The 15541-nt window shown below is 35.0% G+C and overlaps 1 protein-coding gene across 1 annotated transcript in view; it reads right to left on the bottom strand.

The window, feature by feature from the left end:
* Positions 1-12258, bottom strand: part of LOC111057769 (WD repeat domain phosphoinositide-interacting protein 3) — a 45077-nt gene extending 32819 nt beyond the window's left edge. Inside the window, exons 1-2 of the mRNA XM_039434290.1 lie at positions 11806-12258; positions 11192-11368 (exon numbers count right to left, since the gene is read on the bottom strand). Coding sequence (XP_039290224.1) covers positions 11192-11368; positions 11806-11872 — 244 coding nt within the window. The 5' untranslated portion in view covers positions 11873-12258. The remainder of the gene's footprint in view (positions 1-11191; positions 11369-11805) is intronic.
* Positions 12259-15541: the final 3283 nt, after the last annotated feature.

Consider the following 15541-nt stretch of genomic DNA (forward strand, 5'->3'; position numbering starts at 1 on the left):
TGTGATAAAAAAGATTCAGGATATCTACCTGTGAAGCATGGTGTTCCTCAGTGATCAATTCTTGGTCCAATCCTGAACATCATTACATTAATGACTTGCCTAGTGTTTTATCAAATCAATCAGTACAGATCTTTCTCTTTGCTGATGACATTAACATCTGTCTCAGGTCTAATTCACATGAAGTATTGAGAAACGAACTAAAAAATATTTCTGATACTGTTCAAGATTGTTGTACTGCCAATGTTTTATGTATTAATGAAGAAAAAATATAAGATTTACTAGAACAGATTATTTTAAAAGGAATACTACAAAGGCCTGTTAGTCATTCTGTGAGTTTTCTAGGTTTTATGATTGATGAGAGTCTGGTTTGGAAAAAAAACATTATGAAAATTGAATAAAAAATCGGTAAAGGCATATTCTTGATACGCAGATTGAGACTTTGTGTGAGTTGTAAGGTACTGAGAACGGTCTACTTTTTGCATTCATCCAAAGTCATTTGAGTGGAGGGACCTTACTCTGTGTTCTCTAGTCTAAATTGTCTAGTGTTAGTGAAAAGCTACTGAGAATGCAATAAACATGCATTAGACTAATGCATAAGTGGACTCCATTCCCGAGCTCATTGTAGAGAGGGGTTTGTTTGTCTTGGTGTGATGACGGTTCCTGCATTGTTTATTTTTCAAAGTCTACTATACATAAAACAAAATATCCATTTATATGATGCTTTGGGTTCATACCACTCATATGGAACAAGGAATAGGACTACTTTGAGTTTAATCAGGTTCAATTACACCAGGACTCAAAAAACTTTTATCTATACAGCAATAGAATTGTTCAATTTTTTACCTCCTTCTATCAGGAACCTGGAGATTACACAATTTAAAAATGAATTAAAGGCAATTTTGTCAAAAAATGTATTTATAAAATAGATGATTTTTTCAAAATAAATCTTGAAGTTGAATGAATAGCCTTATTACTTGATTGTTATATTGAGATCACAGAACAATTTCTGGGGTTAGAGTTAGTTATAATGTACCTATGTACGATTGTGACTTATAATATTTCATCATCATCATCATCTTCTTACAAGGATTAGGCTCTATTGGCCTGTACCGGCATCCATTTCTTCCTTGGTCTTCCTATGCCTCGCTTTCCTTCGGGTTTGTACTCCCATGCTAATATTGGGAGCCTATTGGATGGCATTCTGAATAAATGAGTAGACCAATTTTCCCGATATTTCTTCAGAATATCCAATAGCGGTTCTACATTCAATTCAGCTCTTATGTTGTCATTCCTTATTTTATCCAGTCTACTACAACCTTTGACCGCTCGTAAAAATCTCATTTCAGCAGCTTGTATACGAGATTCAGTTTGTCTGTTTAAGATCCATGCCTCACTACCGTATGTTATTAACGGTATCGCCATTGTTTTGTAAAACTTCAGCTGGGTATCTTGTCTCGTTCGCCTTCCTATAGCTCGTCTTATAGTGCCACAGACCGCACTGAATCTCGCCACTTTTTCACCAACATCTTCATCCTTATCGAATGAAATGCGGCATCCCAAGTGGCTGAAGTCTCTCACTTGATCTAATGCTTGATTGTCCATCACGATTTTTGATCTGACTGGCCACTTTCCCCTGAATGCCATTATCTTGGATTTTTGAGGTGAGATTTTTTTGCCAAAGTCCAACCCAATTTCGTTTAACTTGAAAATAGCATATTGTAGTTTATCTTCAGTGTTTAAAATGATCACAGTGTCGTCAGCATATAGTAAAGAATTCATAAAAACATTATTGCAGAGCTCCATCCCTGCGTCAACATATCGATTCCAAATTTCCAGAATCTCGTCAGTGTATAAATATTGAAGAGAGTAGGCGACATTGGGCACCCTTGTCTTACACCTTTATTTATTTTGATTTTTCCCGTTTTTCTATAATTGCCGGACGTGATAACGATATCTGTATTGGTGCATGCACCCGCAATTGCAGCAACAAGATGTTTGGGATATCCTTTTACGAGCATTATGTCCCACAATTTGGCCCTTGAAACGTTGTCAAATGCTTTCTGCCAATCAATAAACGCCATGTGAGTTTCACAATTGTATTCACGATTTTTCTCAATGATCTGCTTTAAGGTGAATACAGCATCCATACATGATCTTCCTCGGCGTGATATATATATATATATATATATACTTATAAAAGGCTAAGCCCCTACAGACTGAAATCACACCACAGCCCAAACTACTGAGCCTAAAAACTTGAAATTTCGCACGATTGTTTATGGTAGCCTGAAAACATCCACTAAGAAAGGATTTTCAGAAATTTGCCCCCCTGAGGGAGCTGGGCCCCCCCCCAAAATTTTGTACTTTTTAACCGCTTATTGCACAGCAAAGTCATGAAGAACTTTTTTGTTCAGCTACGAAAAAAAATTAGATCTATGCAGAAAAATTTCGATCAGGAGCACAGGGGGGTCCAGGAGAGGGCATTTTTCGAAAAGTTTGATGTAAAATCACACTACAGCTCAAACTAATTGTCCTACATACTTGAAACTTTGAAAAAATATTCTTCAAACATGCTAGACGCGCACTAAGAACGGATTTTGAGATATTTTGCCTCTAAGGGTTTCAAAGGATGAAAAAGGATCCTATTACGTAAGGTTATGAACATGGTAAGGTGAGTGCCATATGGAAATGAGATAATATTTATTTATTGACATGTGATATTCTAACATATGTTGTAATCATTGGAAATAACAAAATAATATGATAGAAATTCGAAAAAGAACATCTGTTCTATTATTGCTTTCTACCTGATTCCACTCAACCTCAATAATATTGTCTGATAATTGATAAATATGTTCAATAATATTATTATTATTGATATAATAAAAGTATTGTTTTAATAATTGAATATTATCATTATTATAATAATAGTATTGTTTTGGTAATCAATAAATATTTTTATTTTCACAAACTCTGTATAATTTATAATGGTGAATGTGAAACAGCTGCATCAAAGAAATTATCTCAAAAACATATGTTTAGGAAAACCATAGTTTTGAACTCCGTTTAGTAAATTTGAAATTTTAATTAAATAAAAATGGTAGAGAATAATTATCATGTAGATAATATGATGGAATATATAAGCCTAAAAAAAAGCCTATAAGCCTATGGAATTTATAAGCCTAAACGTGGCATGTATTATTAATTTTTCAGCTAGAACAGTTTATTGAGACTGCTAAATAAACGTCTACAGTTTTATCAATGCTGTATCGGCAATATGAAAACGCATGCAGTTAATATGTCTTTGAATAAAGGTGTTGATATCTACATGATAATTATTCTCTACCATTTTTATTTAATTAAAATTTCAAAATTATTCAAGCCTTGATAGAATGATTGACTCACTGTACAGTCAGTCGAAAATTTTTATATTGAAATGAGGGGTATTTTGGCAAGCTGAACAAAAAAGTAAGGTCCTATGCACCTTTTTGATATTATTATTTCTTCAAATGAAAAATGAGTTTTGTTGGTTGTCAAAACTCCCCCTGAAAAAGAACTATTCATTTTATCCTATCTTTTAGTAAAATAACAATGATTTCAGCATTGAATGACATCTATCTTGCCAAGAAGAATCGAACTCTTTGTGAATTTAGATATGACCTACACTTTAGATTTATATAATTCTATTAATAAATTCATGGAAATTGAAGTACTTTTTTCAGTTAGTTGATGATTAGTTGATGAAATTGATTATCAATAGAGAAAATTATTATAATTTCATCAATACAGAATTAGTTGAATGAATTGTCGATGTACTGAGTTCTTGGTCAACAATAATTCAATATTGGTATTTATCCAATCATTATTTTTTCAGAAGTTATTTCATTTCAATTAGAAAAAATTTATTAGCTCCTATCAATTTATCATTCGTAACAATGAATTCTTAAAAATATGAATTTAATCAAATAAAAAATTGCCCATACTTCTGTATTCATGTTCGCATGTTTTCCACTTGTGATGGATAGCCAAAATATTGTGGAGCGAGCTGCACGGCGAATTGAATCGAGGGCTCTGATTGGCTGAAAAGTTCAGCGTTCGGAGTGAGGTGAGGCGAGCAGTTAGAACAGAGGCAAGCGGCACGGCGAATGGTTCGGAGTACGGTACGGCGAATGATTAACAGCTGATTTTTAACATTATGAAACATATGCTCATGTTCGTTGAAAGGCAAGATGTTCGGAGGAATGCACGGTTTGCTGCGCGGTTCGAGGTTGGTTCGGCATGTGTGGACGCACTTTTAGTTGTTACAGGACATTTATACAGATCACAGGCCAAAGCAACATGATAATCTATCTTCTTATTTTTCTTCTTCTTTTTCTTCTTCTTCTTTTTCTTCTTCTTCTTCTTACTCCTCTTCTCATTCTTTCTCTTCTTCCTCTTTCTCTTCTTCTTCTTCTTCTTCTTCTTCTTTCTCTTCTTCTACCTATACTAAAAGGCTAAGCCCCGACAAACTGACAGATTTATAGTATTCCTGGTGATTGAGCCTGTCTTTTTCAGCGTTGTCTATTAATAATAAAGCTTTATTTACAACTAGCTTACCCAGCGAACTTCTCACCGCCAATGTATCTCATGTTACACTTGACTTTATTTGGTGAATCATGAAATTTATCTGACAATCAATATGTTCATTTACATCTCAATACGGACTTCCTATGTGCTTAGTCATGCAGCATTCATTATTCCGAAAACATATTATTCTTCTCAATCAATTGGTAGTAATATCTATCAGTAAAGTTCTCAATTACAAAAAAAAGGTTATATCAGTGTTTCAAAAAAAAAAATATTCAATGTTTTCATAGCTGTAGATTGTCGATATATGGTCCAGGAAATATGCGATGTACGATGAATCACACAGAATTCCATATTCTTTCCATTTTAGGATGAATATAAGCTAAGCTAAATTCAAAAAATTGTTAATTATTCTTTCATTCTTCAGTAATTAATGAATGCAATATGAATACTATACATATATACTATACAATATATATATATATATATATATATATATATATATATATATATATATATACACACTCTCTTTCATTAGGTGAATAATTTTTTTCAACATTTTCCAGTTTCTCAATGATAGGGGAGTGATAATTATTTGTATAGGTCTTCTAAGGAACCATTATCAACAGCTGGTACCAATCGACTACACTTCAACTCCAAACTACCGTTTTAATACCAGTACACAATAATTTATCACAGGGTGATATGTTTATTACAGCTGGTAACTTTAGATGCTAAATCATATTATCACAATATGATCTTGAATCATGATCATCTTTTCGTTCTTCAGTAGCCGCTCGGCCGAAAATTTCGAAAACATATGTATGTAAACATATGTAGGTATATCAGCTGATAGTTGCAGTGATAGTAGTTTTAATTTTTCTGCTCAAAATTTTCAAGTTTATTTCAATATTATTGAAACTTTCGGATTGTTTAGTGTTATTTCCGGCTCTTATCAACCCTTCGAAATTCAAAATTCATCAGTCATGTCTCGAATCCGTATTCTCTGAGTGTTAATCTTTGGTGAAAACAGAAATTTTAAACTTAACCTCACTTTGGACTATTTATGTGCCAAAATCAAGGAATTGAAGAAGTTTTGGGCAATTGCCTGTTTCTCTTTCCAAATATCGTGTTTGTGACTGTTCTAATAAATAAATAAATAAATAAAATGGATTAATAAATAATTATTATTAGCACCACTATTAAAATTTCTGTTCAGAAACCATCCCCAATATTCACACAACATATTCCCAAAGTTTCATGCCGTTATGTCAAGTAGTTTTCAAGTCGACAGGGAAGAAACAAACAGACAAATAGACATTCACTTTTTTATAAATAGATGTCCATTCGGCTCAAACAAAAGCCTCTCTAAATGAAGGTAGAATGATAAGGATTCAGTTCTGTTGTTTCAACATTTTTCACTTTCACATTTCACTTTCAAAAAGTTCATGTAGTACCTACTATTGTGTTTGAGACACTTCTGGCGCTATCATAGTTTCACCACTATTCTGTTCCACAATCCTATCTCTTGCAGTCGTTAACTATATCTATAATAATTATATAAAGTAAAGAGCTGGCTTATGCACGTACGGGATAGGAAAATTATGTTTGACGCATCATCACGTCTGAACTACTGGACTAATTAACTTGAAATTTTGCTTATAGATTCTTAATCAACCAAGGATGGTTATAGGCCTATTCTCAATTCTTCAAAATTTCATTACGTCAAGTTTTAAAATAGATCCTTGCGAAGCACGGGTTCTTGCTAGTATATATATATATATATATATATATATATAAAATATAATATTTAATAGTTCTATTTATCTGTTATGTCTACTTTTGTTACCATTTGACGTTGTAATGCATTTTGATGTTCTCTTTTGCTACTGCATTGAAACATTTATTTATTTATTATTCCACCTTGACAATTTCCTCCCAAAAATGTACTATGTCCCTTTTTTCTCAACAAATGTTATCCTATCGTCCTCATTTTACTACAGGAGTAGGATATCAATCATATCAACATGTTGTGTAAAGAACAAATCCTTATCTTTTCTGAGTAAGTGTACTGAATCGAAAAATACAATGAGGTTCTGGCTTGAAGCATTCAAAACTTCAAACTGATCAAAATTGTCTGAAATTTTCTTCATTGAAGCACTTGTCACAGGCGTGGTGCTGGGCCCAGCTTCACTGTCCTGAGTCTGTTCACTAGTCACTGTAAACCTATCAGTATCTTCAATCTTCATTTGTAGGACGGACCATTAACCAGCCAGATGAGCTGGGTAGGTCATCACGTCAATATACAATTTCACACAAAAGTTTTTGACAACACTGTCACGTTAAAAAATAAAACATAATGGCATAGATGGCTAAACATGGTGATGGCCGGTAAATGTCAACTATAGACTCCTGAAAAAATTCACTCAAGGAGTAGTATGGTCTGGCACGCAGCCAGGACTTGAGTCTCTTCTTAAACTCACTGTCACTTGTAATATTACATTTTTTCTCGATAAAAATTGAATCTTCAATTCGAGATCTATAAAACTTGATAGTAAATATCAGAGTAATCGATATGCCGAAAACTTTCAACTGAGAATTTATTGTAAATAATTGTGTTTGTACATTCCATGGTATCACCCAAACTGAGTTAACAGAATTAACAGATAAATAGATCATTATAAATATAGAGGATATATAAATTTAAAATAACAGTTTCGAAATAAAGTTTTATTAAGAACAAATGTAAAATGTAAATTCTAAACTTGTAATTTATAGTTTTTTGGAATTTAATATCGGTGACGTGTTCATAACATTGTCACTGGTTTGAGGTGTGGCTTTGCTCTGGCCTTGTTAGCTCTTCTCTTTAAAAAATGGTGGCTGGCTATGTGTTCTAATTTTGTGCTCTCTGAATATTTTTCTGTTTAATTGTAAATTTATAATGTTTTAAATTGAGTTTTGAACAGTTTTATGGTGTTCTAAGTTTGTATAATTTGATTTGTGTGTCTACAAGCCTATAGCCATTGTTTTCAACTATATAAATGGATAAGTATTTTTAGCTTGTAATGATGCTAGATATTTAAGTGTGTAAGGTATTGTTTTGTGGATTTGTGTTATATATTGCCAAAATTCTTATGAAGATTATAAGTTGATTTGCTCTGAAAACTGGATTTCTCATTCATAAGCAATAGATCCATTTATAATTTATCAAGAATCTACCAGTCTGGCGAAGAGTGGCCTACAGTGCTCCAGATGACCACTGGATGACAATATCTGAACTGCCTTCTTCTGCAGCAGAAGAATACTCTCACAGTGTGAAGAGTATCCCCACAACAGTATATCATAGATAATGTGGCTATGAAACAGTGAATAATAGGCCATAATCAAATGTTCCTCAATCAGCAAGCACCTCAGTCTTCTCAACAGGTAGATCACACGAGACAATCTTCTGCATACAGCATCCACATGAGCACTCCATGTTAACTTTGGATAGATGTTAAATCCCAGAAGCTTCACCGGTTCATTCAATGAATGATTGAAGTGGTTTCTCAGAGTACACATGATATCCTGTGTCTTGCCGACATTAAGCAACAGCTTGTTCTCCTGAAACCAGCGTCCTGCACCAGCAAAGGACTCCTCCAACTCAAGGGTGGCAGCTGCAGGCGAGGATCCTCTCCCAACAAGGGTTGTGTCGTCCGCAAACAGCAGCTCACTTCCGCCGACTCTCAAATCGTTCATATGCAGGATGAACAGGACCGGCCCCAGGACAGAGCCCTGTGGTACCCCATGCCGTACATGCAGCTCGCCAGATGATGCACCCCGAACATTTACTATCTGCCTTCTGTCAGAAAGATAGGACTTGAAAGTGTCAACAACAATGTCTGTTATACCATACTGACTCAACTTTCCAAGGAGAAGCTCATGAGACACACAGTCAAAAGCACGTGACAGGTCACACAGTCTCTCTGCCACAGAATCTCCACTCTCGAAAGCATCAATGACTTCATTGATCAGGGCTAGCAGGGCGGTTTGTGTGGACTTGGACTTTCTAAAGCCATGTTGTCTATCAGACAGCAAACTGTTCCTCTCAAGATGGTCCATTAGCTGATCCTTCATGGCAACCTCTAAGATTTTTCCGAGTAAGGGGGTAACAGTAATTGTCGAAAGTTATTCTTGTCCTTCTCATCTCCCTTTTTGTATATAGGTACAGTTTTACCCAACTTCAAACAATTCGGAAAGTAGCCCAGTTTAAGACATTGACTAAAGACACTGGCAAGATGAGGTGCCATCTCATCAACCACTGATTTCAAGAATGCCAACGTAAATCCATAGATGTCCTGAGAAGGTGAATTTTTAAAAGCAGTCACTATTTTCAATACATCATTCCTCGAGACTCTCCTCCATACAGATAAAACAGCGGGTTGTGCTTCTACATCTCCAACACCATTTGGCTGAGTCACTGGAATCTGTTGAAGAATGGCCTCCACGGAGTTCAGATAGTGACTGTTCATAACATCTGGACTGAAATCACATTGAGGCTGTGTAGACGCTCTGCACTTGTTAATAAGCTTCCAGGACGATTTACATGGGATCTGAGTCAAGTATAGCATCAGCATTTTTCCTCTTAACTGCTTGGTCCACCTCCTGATTGAGAAGCTTCCGTGCCCTTAAATACCTACTAAATGCTACTTCTTTAGCCATCCTGTCCTGAGTCAACTCATAGTTCTGGTACAGAAGAGATACAGCAAACTTGAACACGTTCAATTCATGTGAGAACCAGTCTCCAACATTTTTCCTTCTAGTTCTCCTGGTTTGGGCATGAGAGCTCATCCGGTCACTTCTTGACTTGACTGGAAAAATGGAATCAAAAACACTGATAATTTCACAGAAAAATTTATCAATTTTTACAGTGGACACCTGGTCATCGTGTAAAATGGGCACAATCTCATTTTTTAAAATCTGAATGAAATGATGAACAACACCTAGATTAATTTTTCTGTAACAGAACTCATAATCAGCGTGCCAATCAGTGACTTTCTTGACCTGAGTACCAACAAGCAATTTCACAACAATGGCAAGATGATCCGCAACCTGGGGATTAACCACACTGACTTCAAAAGCACCACTGCTTAAATTAGTTGCAACATTGTCGATGCAATTTGGACCTCTAGTTGAGAGTCTATTGCAGAAATATAGGTTGAAACTCCGGAGTAAATTTTCAAGTCTGTACTGCGCTGGTAGACTGTGATTGAAATGAATATTAAAATCACCACCCACAATAATCTGCATGTTAAAATTTGCTATATAAGCAAGACAGTCATCCAATCGACTCAGGAACTCTTCAAGTTCATTTCCAGTATGGTACACAACCAAAACAATTAGTAGTACTATGGTGAGTCAGAGCTATGCCAGTAATTTTAATTACGAACTCCCTACAGAAAGCTTGTAGATTTAACTCTTTGAAATTCAGTTCCTTATTGACGTAGATAGCAACACCACCATGACCATGGACTGTGCGGCAGAAAGAGTTAGCCAATACCAAATCACCTATGGAGCTGTAGAATGGTATCTCCTCAGACTTCAGCCAATGCTCACTCATGCACATAATACTAATAGCATAAGAACAAACAAACAGGTCAACAAGATTAGATCGACATATCACGAAGTAGATATTTTTGTGAACTTATGTCCTCTAAAATTGCTTTCAGATTTCCAAATTTTTAGTCTTGGCATGTAACCTCAATCCAAGCCGCTTCCTTTTGTTTTAATACTCTGCCGTCAGTTTTCTTGCATTAAATAATAACTGCGTGTTCTTTAATTATATCAAGGAGTTGTGACTTTTCATCGTCTTCAAAGTTACTTCCCCTTTCCCATTTCATTCCACTCATTTTCACGGAAAGGCAAAACACGAATCTACAACTGTTGTTAAGCAGATTAGCAGACTAGGCACGGTTATTAGAATTTGAACAAAATCAAGTGACCAATAACAACGCGGGTTTCATTCCTAGCAGTGCCTTCTAAAGTTTGGAAACAGCGAACGGCCGGTTAAATATAGCCAGAGCCATTTTTTCGTTAGTGAAACGCAGAAATTCTAATCAATGCTAAATCCCGGTTGATTTAACGGTGGTTAGGAGAAATTAAACCGACGTTGGTGGAACCGGCTGTAAGTCTTATAAAAGTAATTAAAGACCCTTCAGTCTGTTAGTAATACCTGGTCGGGAATTCGAATCTCGCAGTAGGCATGGACGTTTAATCATCGCATACAATCGCCCACGTACTTCTCATTAAACACGCTTAAGCTAAAAACTCATGTGGGCATCATTCGCAGTAAAAAATAAAGATACTAGGACCAGATAGTATTACAGCATAGACTAGGCCTACAGACATATATTAGAAAACGTTTTGATCAAGAAACTGAAACGTTAACTGAGCATGAGACTGTACTACAGTTTAAACGAGTTTGTGAACGAACACATCTATAGGTGACTGTAATAAGATTGAATGTAATGATGATTTTGAGTGCAGTGATCCGTCAGATATATGCTGAAATTGAGGACCGTGTAACGGAGAGTTACCATGCTACTTTATACTACAATTTTAAATATGTTTGTCAACTTTAACTAACCTTTATTTGAAGGATACTTGGGATGTTGGCCCCCTCCAACCAGTGCAAGGTAATTACACCTAAACAGCATTTCGACATAACTTAGACCACCGTCTGTAAAGTCTTGGCGTTCTTTCTCCTTTAGAGGATCGCAATTGTAAACCCGAAATCCATCCTCCATTCCGCATGCGAAACAACCTGGAAACAAAAGGACATTCACATTTTATACATTGAACATAATTTATATTTTTAAACAAATGATATATACCGGCATATCAAGAAATACAAAGGAGTATGATTTTAAATAGGCTACCGTGTGTACAGTATCTGTCCATTATAACAGAATATGCAAGTAAGTAGGTCTATATTAGGTTGATATTTTCAACAATTGAAAAATAAAATAGCTAGGTACCTTCAAAAGAACTTATACCTCATAAAAATGACAATAATAATTATGACATTAATTTGGGCATCTAAAAAGTTAGTAAGTTAGCTTATTATTTGTTGTTTCCTTCAAAGATACGGATATAGCCTAATTTGAAACTAACTTTTTAAAAACAACAATAGCTACAAAAACTCGTAAAAGAGTAACCTGGATTAAAACAAATTAGGTTAATATATGTTTTAAAACAAACCTTGATCTTGGTTGAATCCTGCATAGAGTAAACCATTTCTATAAGTATTGGTCGGTCCCAGGTTCATATTTACGGTGATACAACTATCAATTCTTTATCACCAAAAAACAAAACAAATTAAAATGTTTTGATTTCTCTACATGTTACTGCCAATGAGATGACGTCAAATTTGTTCATATTGTAAACAACACGAGCCGAATCTTGGTATGCCAAAAATGTGGTTGAAGAAACAGACCTAGTACGGTATATAAAATTAGCCAGACCAAAAAGCGTAGTCAAGTGAAATCCAATAAGGGAGTTCAAGGAACAAATATGAAGTATATAATAGTACTATTCAAGTTAATATTGTGCCACAGATTTAATTTACTCAAGTTGTAATAATAAAGTGGGCAAAGAATGAACTTGCAAACAACGCACACACTGACAATGACAACACAGACGACACGGCATATCCAGTATCCACTGCCATTGAATGACACTGACAGCTGTTAATTGAGGAAAGTAATAATTCTACTTTACTTTTCAACAAAAAAATAAACTTCAACTTAAAAAATTGGGAAATATATTCTAAAAATAGTATTATATCAATGATAGCTCTTGATTGATTTTTTCCATTCTCTGGGAAAGTACAACTTTTCTATTTTGTCACGAACGGCACAAAGTGGGCAGACGACAATTTATAAAAGCATAGCCATAGTCGGATTGTATTGTATGCTATTTTAGTATAGTGAGGTCCACGATATAATATTGCATGACAGCAAAGACCTTAAAGGTCTTTGAATGACAGTGTTTGATTAGCAATGATATTGTTATCTTCGCCAACATTCAATAAAGCAGATAGCGCTATTTTTTCTCACTTTGCTCTGTTGCCAAATCGTCCTTCAACAATGTAGAATTAATAAATAATTGACAAAATATTTCTTAACTATGAGAATTCATTATGAAATTATTGAAAAATATAATTGATTATTTTAAACGAGAATAAACACTTAATATTACATCAATAAACCTGTATTAGCTACCATCTATAGAAGGCATTGAGAAGACAGAGGATCGGCAACGTTCTTCTCCTATCTTTCTCCTAAAACATTTTTATGTTTGAATGCATGTCAAGCCGGGGCAAGAGGTTGGATCAGGGGGTGGAAGCCGGCCAATCTCTCTTGCAGAGACAAACAACAGTATACATACAGTACGGAAACTTGGCTAGTACCCTGACGCTAAAATCCGCCATCTTGTTAGGAAGCGCCGCATTGTAATAGTATGGATGCTAGGTTCGGATCACTTTAATGATCCGGATCAATTGATCTCATTCACTGCCACGAGCCAATCAGAAGACCAGGAGTGGAACTTCCCAAGGTCACGTGACGTGTTTAGTATTGGCGTCATGTAAAAAGCATTGGTTAGATAGGCGATTTCAGTTTCCATTCTGTACTTATTCTGCGGACAAACCACTCTCGGTCTCAGACAGCACCGTATCGCGCATGCGTTAGTAACGGTTTTTTCCCGTTCCATTCAGTCAGATCTTTGAATGTAACGTTCTTTGTGATGATGGTTACCGAGCATCGTAACTGGAGCCGTCATTCCATTTTGATGAGGATATTATTATCCAATGATGATTTATCATTATATTCGATATAATAATCAATATATTATCATCATTTCATTCAATAAAAGAAAGAGTACTTTTCAATAATATAATTAATGAAATATACCGGTTGTTATTTAACCAATGTTAAAAAACACTATAATCAAGTCATCATATTGTCATTCCATGCAAAAACCTAACCCCCTAACGTCCCCTTTTATATTTAGAACATTAATAAACATGAATCTTTGTAAAAACTCGTAATCCCTTCCAGCATATTGCAATTTCAAAGCAAAATCCCAACCCCCTAACCTATCTTTTCACCTTTGAAATATCAAAAACCATAATCTTACCTGTTTCCTAGCCCTTTCTAGCATATTGTAATTTCAAAGCGAAAACCTAACCTAGCCTTATGAAACATTATTGAATATTACTTAAAATAATCTAACCCCTAACCCTTTCACATTCAATACTTTGAATTTCAAAGCAGAATCCTAACCCCCTAACCTAGCCTTTTACCTTTGAAACAACAAAAAACATAACTCTACCTGGACCCTAGCCCCTTCTAGCATATTGCAATTTCAAAGCAAAAACCTAACCTATCCTTATGAAACATTATTAAATATTATCTAAATAAAAACCTAACCCTCAACCCTATTTTGTCAATTAGTTGAATTTCTACATCGTTGATGAACGATGTGGCAACCTTGCAATGGGTGAAGAGATAGCGCCATCTGCTTTGTTGAATGATACCCAAGGATAGCAACACCATTGCAAATCACACACTCCCATTATAACGTGGACCTCACTATGGATAATTAAAGAATACTTTTGAATAACTATGTGATAACTGTGACCGTTGCTGGCCGTTACTCTGTATCAGAGACAAAGAGAAGCTGCTTTGCAGAGAGCTTGAAGCCATTTTGACGCCATCCTGCGATAGGAAATATAGGCACTAGATTCAAATTGGGCCTTCTCTTATAGCACTGCAGTAGTAGTTTGTAGTTGTTCGGAGAAGACTATACCAAATACAATGCAGCCTAATTGATATTATGCCATTGTCTGTGGATATAAATGGAGTTTTATAGATATTACACAAAATATTTCAGTAGTGGATTTTAAAAAAGGAATGTTAGGTGACCCCACATGCAAGTTTAGATCTGAAGTTCACTTCACCTGTCTAAAATTCCTGCATGCATTTGTATAATTCCATTACCTACTTACTCTTGTATTTCACTTATGTGAGACCATGAACCTAACCAACTGTAAGATATCAGTAACAGTGAAAACCACCACTAATTTCAACCTCCCAGTAGGCTACAATAATGGCCTTCATATAATACACAAAATTGGAACAGCTATTTTATTTTTGTACAGGTATCTATGTATATATAGATTATTTGGCAGCATATTTAATAGTAATAATAATAATAATAAAATGTTTGGTCGCACCAAAGACACAATTTTGGGACTGAAGTTCACTTTACTTGCCCAGTTAATTGTCTCAAAATTTCTAGTTGTTCAGAATTGAACAAAATTCATACGACCATCATCAGAATAAAATAGCGATTTGATAACAACAATAAATTTGAAGCGGGTGAACTACGTCAAAGTCAAGTGTAGACATGGTTAGTGGCTTGCCACATTTTTGGTAAATTCTTCAATCACCCACAAAGTTGACAAATTATTCAAATTGATGAATATAAAAAAGTGTTTCTTCATACAAAATAAATTTTCAAGAATATCTAGCCTACTATTTCAAAGAAAAATCATTGACTTTTTCATAGTAAACAAGTAACTGTTCCTTTATAGGTTAGTTGCAATGAACATGATAAAACTAGTAATAACCTGTGAAATGTAACATCAGGTGGCTTTTTCGATACACGATTAGTACACCCATATGCAGCGCATGAAGATACCATGATTAAAATTTTAATAATCATAAATAAATAATTGAAAATCATCGAAAAATAAGCTTTTATTCATAAGAGCATGTACTTTCTTACCTACCACACCACAAGATGACTGCCGTCCAAAAAAGCGGCTTCTGGTTGGAAGGGTGGGGATCCACTCCTAATACTTTATCCTCCATCGGTCGGATCATGTATTACACCCTTAGACTAGTTATAGAATAGACACGCTGAGAAGTCT

The sequence above is a fragment of the Nilaparvata lugens genome, chromosome 8 (assembly GCF_014356525.2).
Source record: "Nilaparvata lugens isolate BPH chromosome 8, ASM1435652v1, whole genome shotgun sequence".
In the NCBI taxonomy this organism is placed as follows: Eukaryota; Metazoa; Arthropoda; class Insecta; order Hemiptera; family Delphacidae; genus Nilaparvata; species Nilaparvata lugens.